We start from the raw sequence: 12,190 nt of genomic DNA, 5'->3' as shown, positions 1-12,190 counted from the left end.
CAGGAGGATGGAGAAGTCATGAAGAAGTTGAAGAAATGGTGTGTGTGTGTGTGTGTGTGTGTGTGCGTGTGTGAGTGTGTGTGTGTGCTGTACCTTTAAGTACTGGATGTCTTTGACTGAGGTGAGCTCCGGCAGTCCAGCAGTCAACATGAGGGCAAACAGAGTGATGAAGAGGTTCCCGTTCTTCCTCAAGATTAGATAGGCCTCCTCACAGTACTGACGGAAACTGCAGAACAACACACACACACACACACACACACACACACACACACAGTCGGAGGTGAGGAGATGGCAGTGACACACGTTAGATGTGATCAAGGAGACAACATTTCCTTTGACTCACTGCATCCTGACTTTGTGTCAGTGAGATGTTGGGTTGCCTATTGTTTTTGTTCTGGCTTTAATAAAGACCTTTTTGATCACTTCTTCTATAAACAGCCTGAACTATAAACAGCTGAAAACCTTTTTTATTTCCAAGTCATTCAAACCTATTATTTAGGATGTCAGTGATCTATGAGGCACTGAAAATCAAATGAGCTTAAATTTCATTTTCAGCTACAAAGGATGTTTTGAATGTGCTGCAGGTCATAAAGTCAGAAGTTATGTTTCCATTAGGGTATTTCCACTTCCATCAAAACCATTTGTGTACGTGTTTACCGCCTGGTGCACAATGTACCATTTCTACAACCTACACATGTCACATTTGCTGATGCAACAATGTACCAACACTGCTACACAAACAATTTCCAGGACTGATTATTTGTATATTTAGATTAACTCCAGAAACTGCTGATGCTTCATAGGACCTGCCTCCACATGTTTACGCTCCTGTGATGCCTTTATGAATGTAGGTCATTACAACACACATTATTGCATCACGCAGGTATTTCAGGTTTCACCAAATGATTTGCCTCCTGGGTAAAAAGTGTGCGTTACAGCAATGCTGCTTTATGAGACCTGTGCATGCCACACTAGCAACATGCAGGCCTGCACTAATGTGCACCTGTCTCAAGCCTCGACAGCAGAGACACACGATGATGACAAATCATGAGGTCGGTGATAACAGGTTTAATGTTTTAGTTTTGTAGTTTTTTAAGTTTGTGTAGAACAAAGATTTCTCAACACAAACGTATATTGTTTCTTAAATACAACTTTCATGTGGAGATAATGCTCATCAGTACCTGAGCTTCTACTGCCACCTTCTGGTGAAAGAGGGTGCTGCACTGAGAAAAATGGGGCCTTGTTTCTATCAGTGGAGCAGTGCCCGTTCTAAACCTTATGTTTGTACTGAGCTGTTCTCTTGTCCTGTGTTAAAGCGCTGGAGCTACTTCAGAATTATTCCTTATCATTAGTGTGTCCTCCTTAAAACAGTTCTACGATATACTGTCACTTTATATTGTTTGTGTGATGGAAGTTGTGTGCAGAGCTTTTTATGAACAGTCTACGGGGCAGAGTTACATTCATCCTGGTTTATCTGCACTGAAGATTATATATTATAATATAGTCAATACTTTTCATAAAATGAAACTGAATTATTACCGTTAATAAGTGTGAAGTTTATATATAAAAATAAATGATTCACTGAACTAGTGTTATTTTTTCATACACTGGATGTGGGCTATTTCAGAGGTCTGTTAAGCAATCAGCTCAATCCTCAACCCATGTTTATGACTAAAAATAAAAGCTCAGTAAACAAGCAACAAAGGGAACATTGTGCTTTTACTTTGAAGACAAATTGCCTAACAGAAAGGGATTTTGTAAAGGTTGTTAACATGACGGAGAGATCTGGACCCGTGACTCCAGTGAATGTTTGTACCACCCTCCTAAACAACCTAAATGAACGGTGTGGTAACTTGGCCACACTTAGTTTTAGTAGGACGTACACTCATCCAGTTTGAATACAACAGTTCTTACAATAAATAAAGATTATAATGTTCAGTCTGTGCTGAAACTTTAGATCATCCGTGTTCTCGACAGCAGACAAACCTCCCTCATTGATTTGAAAATGGTGGACAAAATATTACACAAGCTATCAACAGCTGTGAAAATAATGCAAAGCAGTTCAACAGCTCCAGCACCAATGATCATACAGCTGAGTGAACACCTCTTCAACACAGTTTCAACAAACACTGAAACCTTCATGAAAGTAGGATTTACCTCGTTAGTCTGCTAAAAAGACAGAAACAGTGGAACAAACCTGGCAAACTTTTCTGTGTATCCCGTCTTCCCCTGCTGTATGACGTGGATGAAGTCGTGCGTGAGGATGAATGGTACACGCTCCCTCTTGATGCCAAACTTGGACTTGAAGTTGCCCAGGATGTGGCCGAAGTCTATGTGGAAGAGCTGACAGAAAAGAGAGCAGCCCGTCAGTGAGGATTGTGGAAGCAGGAAAAACCAACAGAACCTGTATCATTTACACAGATAAATGTCTGACCTGTCCAGTGCTGCGGACCATGATGTTGTCACTGTGGCGGTCTCCGATGCCCAGAACATAGGTGGCTACACAGTAGCCTGCACAGGACAGAGTGAACTCCTCGATGGCCCGATCCAGAGCATCACTGTTGATACACAACATTCATGTTGGATACACGTGAGCAGATTTTCACAGAGTTAAGTCAGAGCAGCTCCTCCGAGCTTCAGTCATCATCATCATCATCATCATCTCACCCAGAGTTTCTCTCTTTGAGCCAGTTGAGCAAAGCGTCCTTGTTGAAGGCGGCAGCTGCTGCCACGTTGCTGCTGGTCAGCTGGATGTTGGCGATCGTGTCCGCTGAGGAAACAACCTCGATCAGCCCTGCCCGGTCACCTGTCGCTAGGCAACCGTACGGTACAATTCTGCATATATAAAGGAAAAAGAAGCAAAGAGCACAGAAAGACATCACCACCTCATGATCCATAAAAAGACGACAGGTATTAAAAAAAAAAAAAAAAAGATTCTTATAAGTCTTCTGAAAGTTCGTCATCTGAGCAAAGTTGAATGAATATGAAGCAAATTTTCTCCAGCTTACTTTGCAGACAAGTCCCTACCTGCCCGGGCCTGTATGACTTGGTGACCACACATGTTCATAGTCCCAACGGAAATTCTACCACAGATAAATGGACCTCTGACATTTGTATGTTTAGTTTCAAGGCTCAGAGGATTCAAAGTGAAAAGAGGAACTACTCTGTTTATATGTTCTTTCCTAAATACGAAAATGTAAGATCATCTGTGTAACTTGTTTAAAATGTATTTAAAAGATGAAGATATTAAACTGTGGTTTATTTGTAAGTTCATTCATACACGAGTCCTCCGAATTCACTCCACTGTAAGTCGTACTGGAGAGACACATGATCTTCAGAACATAACCCTAACCCTATTACATTTTCTGCTTTGCTCACTTCAACTGACTTGTTTTCACTTTTGTCTCAACAAGATGGCACAAGCTGTTCATTCAGCAGGCTGCAGCATTATGTGACCTGGAATACATTTCTAAGAACAGTTCAAAGTCATCTCTAGATTTCATTTGCAGTTTGACACAGGTTTAATGGAGACCAAATGCCTTTAAGCAATTTTTTTACTCAGCTTGATGTGATGTGATGATGGCACTGAGTTTAAATGATCTAAACAACTAAAACGACTGCAGGTGGACAACGAAACATAGATTCTGGAGGTAGAATACATCAGCAAGGCATCGCCAAACAAACCTGCATGCACCGCACCATGTGGATTTTGTCTTAATCTTAATGTCCCCTCACTGCGTTCAAACTCTGAACCCATGTCCCTGTAACCTGAAACACAGTTCTCGAGCTCAACTGTCAAAACAGACCGTCGAGTTCTCAGCTCCAGATGTGTCAGAATATGACGAAGAGAGAAAAAGTGTTTCGAAACGTGTGGATTTGATTAGGATGTAATGCAGATATCGTGTGTGTGTGCGTGGATGTCTAGGGTGTAAAAAGGGTCAGAGGTCAAACTAGCATGGGGTAATTTAGTGTCTCCCCCTCCTCTGCTGTACCCCACCAGAGCTTCCCCTTCCCCACAGAGAGCAGGAACAAACAGCTTGACAAGGTCTGACCGTTAAACACACACACACACAAGCACGAAAACTCACCTGAGGTCTAGATTTGCCTCCTTCCACAGCAAATCCATCAACCTCAGAATCTGGAGCGTCAACATGTCTTGCCTTAGGTCTACGAAAGAAAAGTGAGTGAGGAATAAAAGTTGTTAATTTTAAAGGGAAACATTCATTTACTCAGAAGATGAAAAGTGATATCAGATCATCACCCCATCAGTAGTTTGCCCTCTTCCTCCCACTTCTCCTTTGTATCCTCCTTCCCCAAGCTCCGTCCGCCCCCCCCTCTTTATTATCATCCCCCTACCGTCTCCATTCTTGAAGATGATTCCCAGGGTGTCTCCCCCCATCAGCTTGTTGTTGTAAACAATCCAGAGCGGCTTCATCTTAGAGTCCATGTACCGACACCTCTCCACGCTAATGAAAGAGTCGAAGAGAGACGGGGAATGAGGCCAAGCATGGGAGAACAAGGTCTTGTCTCCTCTCCATTAAAAAAAATCTCCGTCCACACAATCTCTATTTTACAAAAATAGCTCCATTCGGACGAGAACAAAATAATGACCACAAACACTGAAACAAGCACGCTGGGTCACTTGTACACCAGAGAAGAACACTGTGAGCAGGCTCTGTGAGATTATCTTCATTTCTCAAAGGCTCTGTTTAATATGTACACACAGGAACAGTTTTTGAAAACCTGCACTTTGGAAGGTGTTGGTTAAAAAAGTTTCAGAGATGATGATTAAAATAATGTATGTCTGAGGATGAAATATCTGCATTACTGTGGACAGGGCATGTAACTCTCATACTCAGAAACATTAGAGTTGTCTTACTTGATGCCAGACAGCAGGACACTGGGGTTTAGAGGCGAGTGCAGGTCGGACAGAGTCTCTGAGTAGCCACTCTGCCTCAGGCAAGTCATCATGGCCTCCTTGGTCAACATTGCCTCCTTGTTCTTACTCCGGACATTTTTGGTGGTTCCCAGCTTTATCAGCTCATTGACTGCCTTTAGCTTACTCAGGGCTTCCACCTGGTGGAGTCAAAAGATGCAGCGTGTTAATGTTGGAACGGATTACCACGGAAGGATGTGGTATGGGTCAGGGAAGACGCCTGCTTTAACATTTCAACGCTTCTCAGAAAATAATTCATGGATCTTGATTTAAAAAATCGGACATGTTTAGGGGACTAAAAGTAATGAGTGTGTGAAATTTGTTTGGCTTCAATTAAGCGAATTTAAATTGTGCTTTCACAAGCACGGGCAGGGCTGTTGGGCTTTGGTGGATGTATGCACTCTACTGAGCGCCCTTCTAGTCCCCTTTTGTAATTGTCCCTGTTATACCAATTCATTGAGTCCATTCTCCTTAAACGGGCTATGTTAGCATTGCAATCCCAACCCACTGTGCAGTCTCTTCAAAACAGGAAGTGGAGAGATAAATGACTGCTCTGATGAGGAAGTAGGAGGAAATGTCCAGAGGAGTGACCGTCAAAACCAAAGGTTAGAGGTCATAGGGGTGACGCTGGTGTCCCTGCGACAGGCTAAAAATACCATAAATATAGTCCTGCGGCAGAAAACAATAAACCTCAGCTATTCTGACCTCACAGTTAGGGCAACAACTTTCATCGGAGTCTGAGGCAGAGCTACAGAAAATAAGAATGAGATATGGTCTTGAGAGGCAAAAGAGAAACAGAAACAATGTGTGAGATCATGTGTGAAGGAATATAAAGGAGAATGTGTGTGTGAGATGTACCTGTTTCTTAAGAACCTCAATGTGAGGGATGCTGCCTCGGCAGTAGGCTTCCAGGATGAGGGAAAACTGGACTGAAACAGCTGGCATGTGGATCTCTGACCTGTAGGGGGCAGCAGAAAGACAACAGTCCCAGAAATTCAACCTCAAGACTCAACTGTTGCCATTGATGCAGGTTACATCATTTACTTTCTTGTGTACAGCACAAAGGTTTTCATGGCGACACACACACACACACACACACACACACACACACACACACACACACACACACACACGGAGTCTGTACACACCGCAGATGCCAGAAGAGGAAGTGTCCGATCTTGCGGTTCCCCTGTGCACGCTGCAGCAGGAAATGGGTGAGGGCGCAGTCATAGTACGGCTCATATCGCAACACCTGCACCAACTGTAGGAGGTACTGTGACAGCTCCTCGTCACTGAGGGCACAGAGAGCAGGGTCAGAGAAGCTGTTTGATTGTGTAAGGTAGCTCTCTAGCTTTAACCTTCTTTTATTTTTATTGGGAGGATGCACATGTTCACCTCATATGACGCAGACAGCCCACAGCATATTCTCTGACATACTGGTCAGGGTAGTTGAAGTCCAAAAGCTCCAGAGCGTCCCTGGGACTGAGTTTGGGCCAAATCTGAAGAAGTGCCTGCAGCTGAAACACAGATTTGATATTGTACATGAATAAAAAAGTAATGATGTTAAATTTAATATATAATATAAAAAGTTTAAATGCAATAAAAATATCCTCAGACATAATCCTCATGTTAGTTCAGAACAAATTAATAATTCCAGTGTTGACAAACAACACAAAAGAGGATTTGTAGAGCTGAAACTGGTACATGCAATTTTATGTCCAGGCCTTGTATAGGAGACATTCTACATATGAAACATGTAAATCTTAGTTACTTTGACTGAGAGTAGTTTAATTATTAAAAATAAAGAAATAAAATAACTCTTCTGTCTTCCCAAGTACTTTTCCTGTACAATCATTTTAACTTGAAGAGGAAGATGAACTTTGTCAATAATGGCCTCAGATAAAGATAACAACACATCTTAAGGGACTAATATATGAAATACAATTGGACAGGAAAGAGCTGAATTTGCTTCACTTAAGTGGACAAACAGTAAACACACTGGCTAACCTGGGCCATGTCCTCGTGTTTGCTCCACTTGACAGAGAGTAGCAGCTTGGGCAGTGACTGAGGGAAATTTTCATGGCAGTCATGGCGTAGTGTCCAGATTAAATCCTTCTCGTTCTCACACAGCTGGGAGAGCGGGTCACGCTCCATGATCTCCTTCAGTTCTATGTGGAACTTCTTTCCCCCACGACCCTGAGACAGAGGGATGATGAAGAGGAAGAGTGGTTGGTTGTGGGGTTTGAGAAGGACAGGATGACGAAGATGTGAAGGAGAGAAGAGGTGAAAGGAGGGAAGATGACGACAAATTGGAGGAGGACACAGAGCGTGAGAGGTGACTAGGACAAAGATGAGCAGCAGCAGTGACTGAGAGGAACCACAAGATGGCAGGAGTGTATCAAAGTGTCCTGACATTTCTAATCAAATGAATCTTAAATTAAATTCTACACAATCTTTAACCAACAGGACTCACACTGGGATGTCTCTGTTTAAAACAAGTCTCATGTTTATTAATTAGAATGGACATGAGCCAAATAATATGAATATAAACTCACATGTCCTTATTAAAAATGTCTTTAGAGAGGAAAAATATTAGCAGAGCTGTGTGAATCTGTTGATACAGTAACAAAACACGTATACTAACTTGAAGTCAGTGATAATCCTAGTTTCTCACATACGCCTCACAAGGGCTGAGTTCAGGCTTGTCCTCCATTTAACAGGATTACGTAACAGGCTGCAACACACCCAGGAGTATGTTTTTTTTTAAGGTTGAGGGGCGGTGAGACAGAAAAACATACAAGTAATCTGATTAGAGGCTCCAGATTTGAGTAGTACTGAACTTTTTTTGTTATTGCCACACCCTGCTAAAAATCTACACAAGAAACTCACAGTGTGTGTCTGTTTGAGGGGTTATACTCGCGTGAGTGTGTCTGTTCAGAGTGTGAGCAGGGAAGGTTTGATGATGAAGCAGGCTTATTTGTCACAGGACAACTTGTCACAAATATTCCAACATGTTATCACCTGGTTTGCACTTGTATGTGCTCTCAATGCGTGAAGACGTTCAGGCACGCCAACACAATTATTCCCTTCACTCACCATGGGTGCACAGTCACTTGATCCAGCGATCTCTGCAGCTTTTTCCAGTATCTGTGAAAAGGCAAGTGAGCACTGTATCAGTACACACATACACACACACACACACACACACACACACAGATAAAACACTGCCAGCTTGAGTGCATTAAGTAGGCCGAGCACGTCCTGATCCTCTCATGCAAACAGCCACCACTTTATCATAATCACTAAGTACCATTATGAGGAGCCCTACGCCACCGTGATGACAATTTCAACTGCAGTCAAGTCCCAAACATCCCATCCACTTGTTTAAGGTCAGTATGGTACAATCGCATAGCAGGAACTTGGTCTCGTGTATTAATATTCAAGCTTACTGGGAGTTTTCATTGGTCAAAACACTTGGAAAAATGTCTAAGCTCTGTGACCGACGGCTGTCTGACCTTGTCGAAGGGAGGGAAGATAACAGGGTGCGACGAGTACTCTGGGAAGTGGATGTACAGTGCTGTGGCGTTCTCAGTGTACGGGTTGGTCTGAATGGTTCCTATGGGGTTCAGCATTTCTTCAAGTTCATCTGGGCAAAGACAAACAATACACACACTTGTTTGTTTGTGATTTTACAGCAGGGTGCAAATCACTGCGTAAACTGATTTAGGTTTTATTATATTTGTGGACATAAAATGACATAAAGTGCATGCGTGTGCGTGTTTATACCAGGAAAGGAAGACCAGCAGTGCAGGTTGATATCTCCGGTCTTCAGTTGGCCTTTGTAGTCAAACACCATGGTATTGACCCAAGCTATAGGGTAGTGCTGAATGCCAGACAGAGAAAACAGTGGTATTATACATACATATATTTATATATATCATGAATTAATGATCCTGTGAAGATGGTGTATTTGTGGAAACTATTTGACACAGTGTCGGTTGGAGCGTGTGCCTGTTTCTTACCACCTTCCCTGCCTTGCGGATGGTCTGGTATTTGTTTATGTGAGGGTTTTTGGTGGACTTCTGCTTCTTGACCTTGTCCATGACGGCATAGATGGCGAAGCAGAGGCGGGTCATGCGCGGCAGATCGCAGACGGAGATGTCAAACTCCAGGGTGCTGTCTTTCCACATGTGGTCCGAGCGCCCGCTGCTCTCACCGCTCACCGCCGGCTTGCACAGGAGCTCTGTGCCGTGGAAAAGCCCCGCCCTCACCTGGACCTGAGTGAAGAGGAGGGGTGGGTGTGTGTGGAAGGGCAGCGAGGGTATAACATCATTGTTTTTTTTTTGTGATGTTATTGATATTCAGTATTGTAGTATATTAGTATAGCATTGATATTTATTTACACTATCAACTATCCTGTTTCAGCTTTTTCCAGACAGAAGCTTTTATTTAGAAATGCACTTGGGTGTCAGTTGCCCCTTAGGATTACATTGTAGCCACAGTTGCTGTGACACAGAAGCCAGCAGGGGCGCTACTAGACCAATTCAAGAATCCAGTCATTCATACACACACACGCACATTTTAGAGTATGTGAGAAAAAAAAAGTGAGCTCATGTGAGAATACAACGGAAAAGTTCACAGTGAGTGATGTTTCTAGTTAGCGATGGACATTTAACTGGAAGAATGCAAATTTCTCAGGATTATTACCAAAATGTCAACTTGGAATTCCAGAGTGTCTGGAGATAAGGGCTAATGCTTAAATTGTAGTGACATTAACAGGAACATAAGTGACTCTTTCATGGAGGTGGACAGAGCGGGGTTTACCTTGGCCGTCTCCTCTGCATTCACCTTACTGGCATTCACAAGGACTATCTTAAACGGGCTCGACACGTCCCACACACACGTCTGTACTTGCTGAAGAGAGAAAGTGAGAGGAGAAGGAGAGACTTGCAGTGAGTGAGCAGTATGAGCATAATGCAGTGTAAAAACCATGTTAAAACACACTGCTTCCACACACACACACACACACACACACACACACACACACACACACACACACACACACACACACACACACACACACACACACACACACACACACACACACACACACACACACACACACACACCAATGAGGGGGAGGTCAGGCGTGTCATTCTGATGTCAAGCCAAGTGGATTTGCGAGGGTCAGCAGTCAGCAGGACAAACAACATCACATGACATCTAGAGGCTATGAACATGACTAACTAACACACTTCTCTCACCTCTCTCTTTGTGGGCTGATGTATGTGTGTGTGTGTGTGTGTGTGTGTGTGTGTGTGTGTGTGTGTGTGTGTGTGTGTGTGCGGATGCATTTAAACCATCATGTGAGTGTGGGTAATTTGCTTCTCAATATAGAGCTATATTTGTGTCTGCAGAAACAAGATCTTCATGTACTGACTCATCACAACACCACCTCCTTCCCTCTTTTTCCTTCTCTTGCTTTGTTTAGACCGAATATCAGTCAGCATTCCTCCAACGCAGCATCCAGTAACATCATTTCTTCAAAATAAATCTCCTTTCCCGTCAGACAACCACACTTCCACAGAAAGCTTATTACTGTCTGACCAGAATCTGCTTCTTGCCACTTCCTCAACTTGAAAAGTTTATTCATAAATGAAACTCAAAAACACATTTACAAGTACTTTTAAAAAAATGGCAAAACAATAAAGCAAGACAAAACACACAAAGCCCCTTTGGTCTTTTATTTATTCCTTCCTTTTCTAGTTTATGCATTAGTCCTCTGTTTTAAGTTGTATTCACATGTATTGTCATTTCTCCTTGTTTTGAAGTATATTTGTGTATTTATGATCTCCTAAAATTCAATAAAATTTAAATCGTAAAGAAAAAGAGTCTAAAGTAAGTAAAGTACATGATAGAAGAGCTTCTGGAGAAAAGGAAAACTCTCCTCGTGCTATTTATAAAGGAGTGAATCTAACAACAGAGGCTTTTGGAAAAAAACCAAAGGATCTCAGACAGGATCTCAGTGAGGCTTTGTCCTGGCTTTAAAATCTTCTAATCAGGTCTATGACCACCAGAAAAGTCACTGAAATGATAATATAATTTATTTATTTACAGTTTGACACCCTGACGATTTGATTTCGAGCGAGCTGTAAGCATGAGATATTCACCAGAGATAAAACGGAGGAGGAGACGAAGGCTGAAAACAGGAAAAACTTGCACGCTGAGATATTTCTGTGTTGATGAAAACACGATTCTAGGAAGAGTTACAGGAAAGTAATCAATTAGATAGTCAAAAGAAAATTATCTGCTTAAAGGCTCTGAGTTTGGAGAATGGTTTCAGTCAAAAAGGCTGTGTGGCATTTTGTCATTGCCTACAGGACACAGCATACAGCGTGTACCACATAATCACAACATCCATGGCTCAATCTGCGGAGAGACGTAGCCTCTCCCCACATTTACTGCTTCCCTCTACACTGACCTTTATATATAGAACTAATATTCATTCAAGAATCCATCTTCTTAAAAGTAAGCAGAGAATGTATATGGAGGAAATGACTATAGCTGATTATTTAACAATAAAAAAATAATCATAGATATCAACCTAGAAAATATTTTAATTTATTCAGGACACCATGGGGTACTACTTTTGGACTGTAGTTTACCATCTAACATGGATTTGTAAAATTACTCAATTTGAAGTATTTTTATCTCTGTTTGTCATTTTAAAGAATCCTGAATTCATCATAGATTATGAAACCCAATTAACATTTAGTAAATATCTACTAACTTATATCATATTTTCTTGTGAGTTTCTATGTATTAATCAAAAAATGTGGAAGTGAGGTAAAATTGAAGGTTGTTTTTACTGTTCACCAACCAAAATAAGGTGGAGACAGGAAGACCAAGTTATTGAGATACTTGTTCTAATACTTTCATGATCATATGTAATGAATAAATTGCGTTTATGCTTCATATCATGGCTCCCACCTACAATATTTTCAGACGAGCCAAACCACACATCACCATGGCATCAGTGATCAGCGTTGCATCGACCAATTAAAACCGTGGAGAGTCGCTAACAAAGGCTAAATAAATGCAGCCTGACATTTAAAATGTGGATGCATACATCGAGGGGGTGATGTCACCGTGCACCTGGCAGAAGCAGTGAGGAGATGTTTCCGGAACACTGCCCCATAAAAAACGACAGGTGGCAGGAACCCATGTACATGTTTACTTGGTAAACCTCCACAC

General features: G+C 42.1%; 1 protein-coding gene across 2 annotated transcripts in view; it reads right to left on the bottom strand.

The window, feature by feature from the left end:
* The window catches only part of pik3cb (phosphatidylinositol-4,5-bisphosphate 3-kinase, catalytic subunit beta), a 51,015-nt gene that overhangs the window by 1,737 nt on the left and 37,088 nt on the right, over window positions 1-12,190 (bottom strand). For both annotated transcript variants that reach the window (XM_069534881.1, XM_069534882.1), the window contains 16 exons: window positions 9,761-9,850; window positions 8,959-9,213; window positions 8,723-8,819; window positions 8,452-8,582; window positions 8,033-8,083; window positions 6,944-7,132; window positions 6,332-6,453; window positions 6,085-6,228; window positions 5,795-5,894; window positions 4,880-5,076; window positions 4,357-4,466; window positions 4,089-4,167; window positions 2,668-2,835; window positions 2,435-2,558; window positions 2,198-2,343; window positions 94-226 (listed from right to left, as the gene is read on the bottom strand). In XM_069534881.1, the coding sequence (XP_069390982.1) occupies window positions 94-226; window positions 2,198-2,343; window positions 2,435-2,558; window positions 2,668-2,835; window positions 4,089-4,167; window positions 4,357-4,466; window positions 4,880-5,076; window positions 5,795-5,894; window positions 6,085-6,228; window positions 6,332-6,453; window positions 6,944-7,132; window positions 8,033-8,083; window positions 8,452-8,582; window positions 8,723-8,819; window positions 8,959-9,213; window positions 9,761-9,850 (2,136 nt within the window). The remainder of the gene's footprint in view (window positions 1-93; window positions 227-2,197; window positions 2,344-2,434; window positions 2,559-2,667; window positions 2,836-4,088; window positions 4,168-4,356; window positions 4,467-4,879; window positions 5,077-5,794; window positions 5,895-6,084; window positions 6,229-6,331; window positions 6,454-6,943; window positions 7,133-8,032; window positions 8,084-8,451; window positions 8,583-8,722; window positions 8,820-8,958; window positions 9,214-9,760; window positions 9,851-12,190) is intronic.

This window comes from Paralichthys olivaceus, chromosome 11 (genome assembly GCF_024713975.1).
Source record: "Paralichthys olivaceus isolate ysfri-2021 chromosome 11, ASM2471397v2, whole genome shotgun sequence".
NCBI classification, from domain to species: domain Eukaryota; kingdom Metazoa; phylum Chordata; class Actinopteri; order Pleuronectiformes; family Paralichthyidae; genus Paralichthys; species Paralichthys olivaceus.
This window is presented reverse-complemented; position numbering and strand designations above follow the sequence as displayed.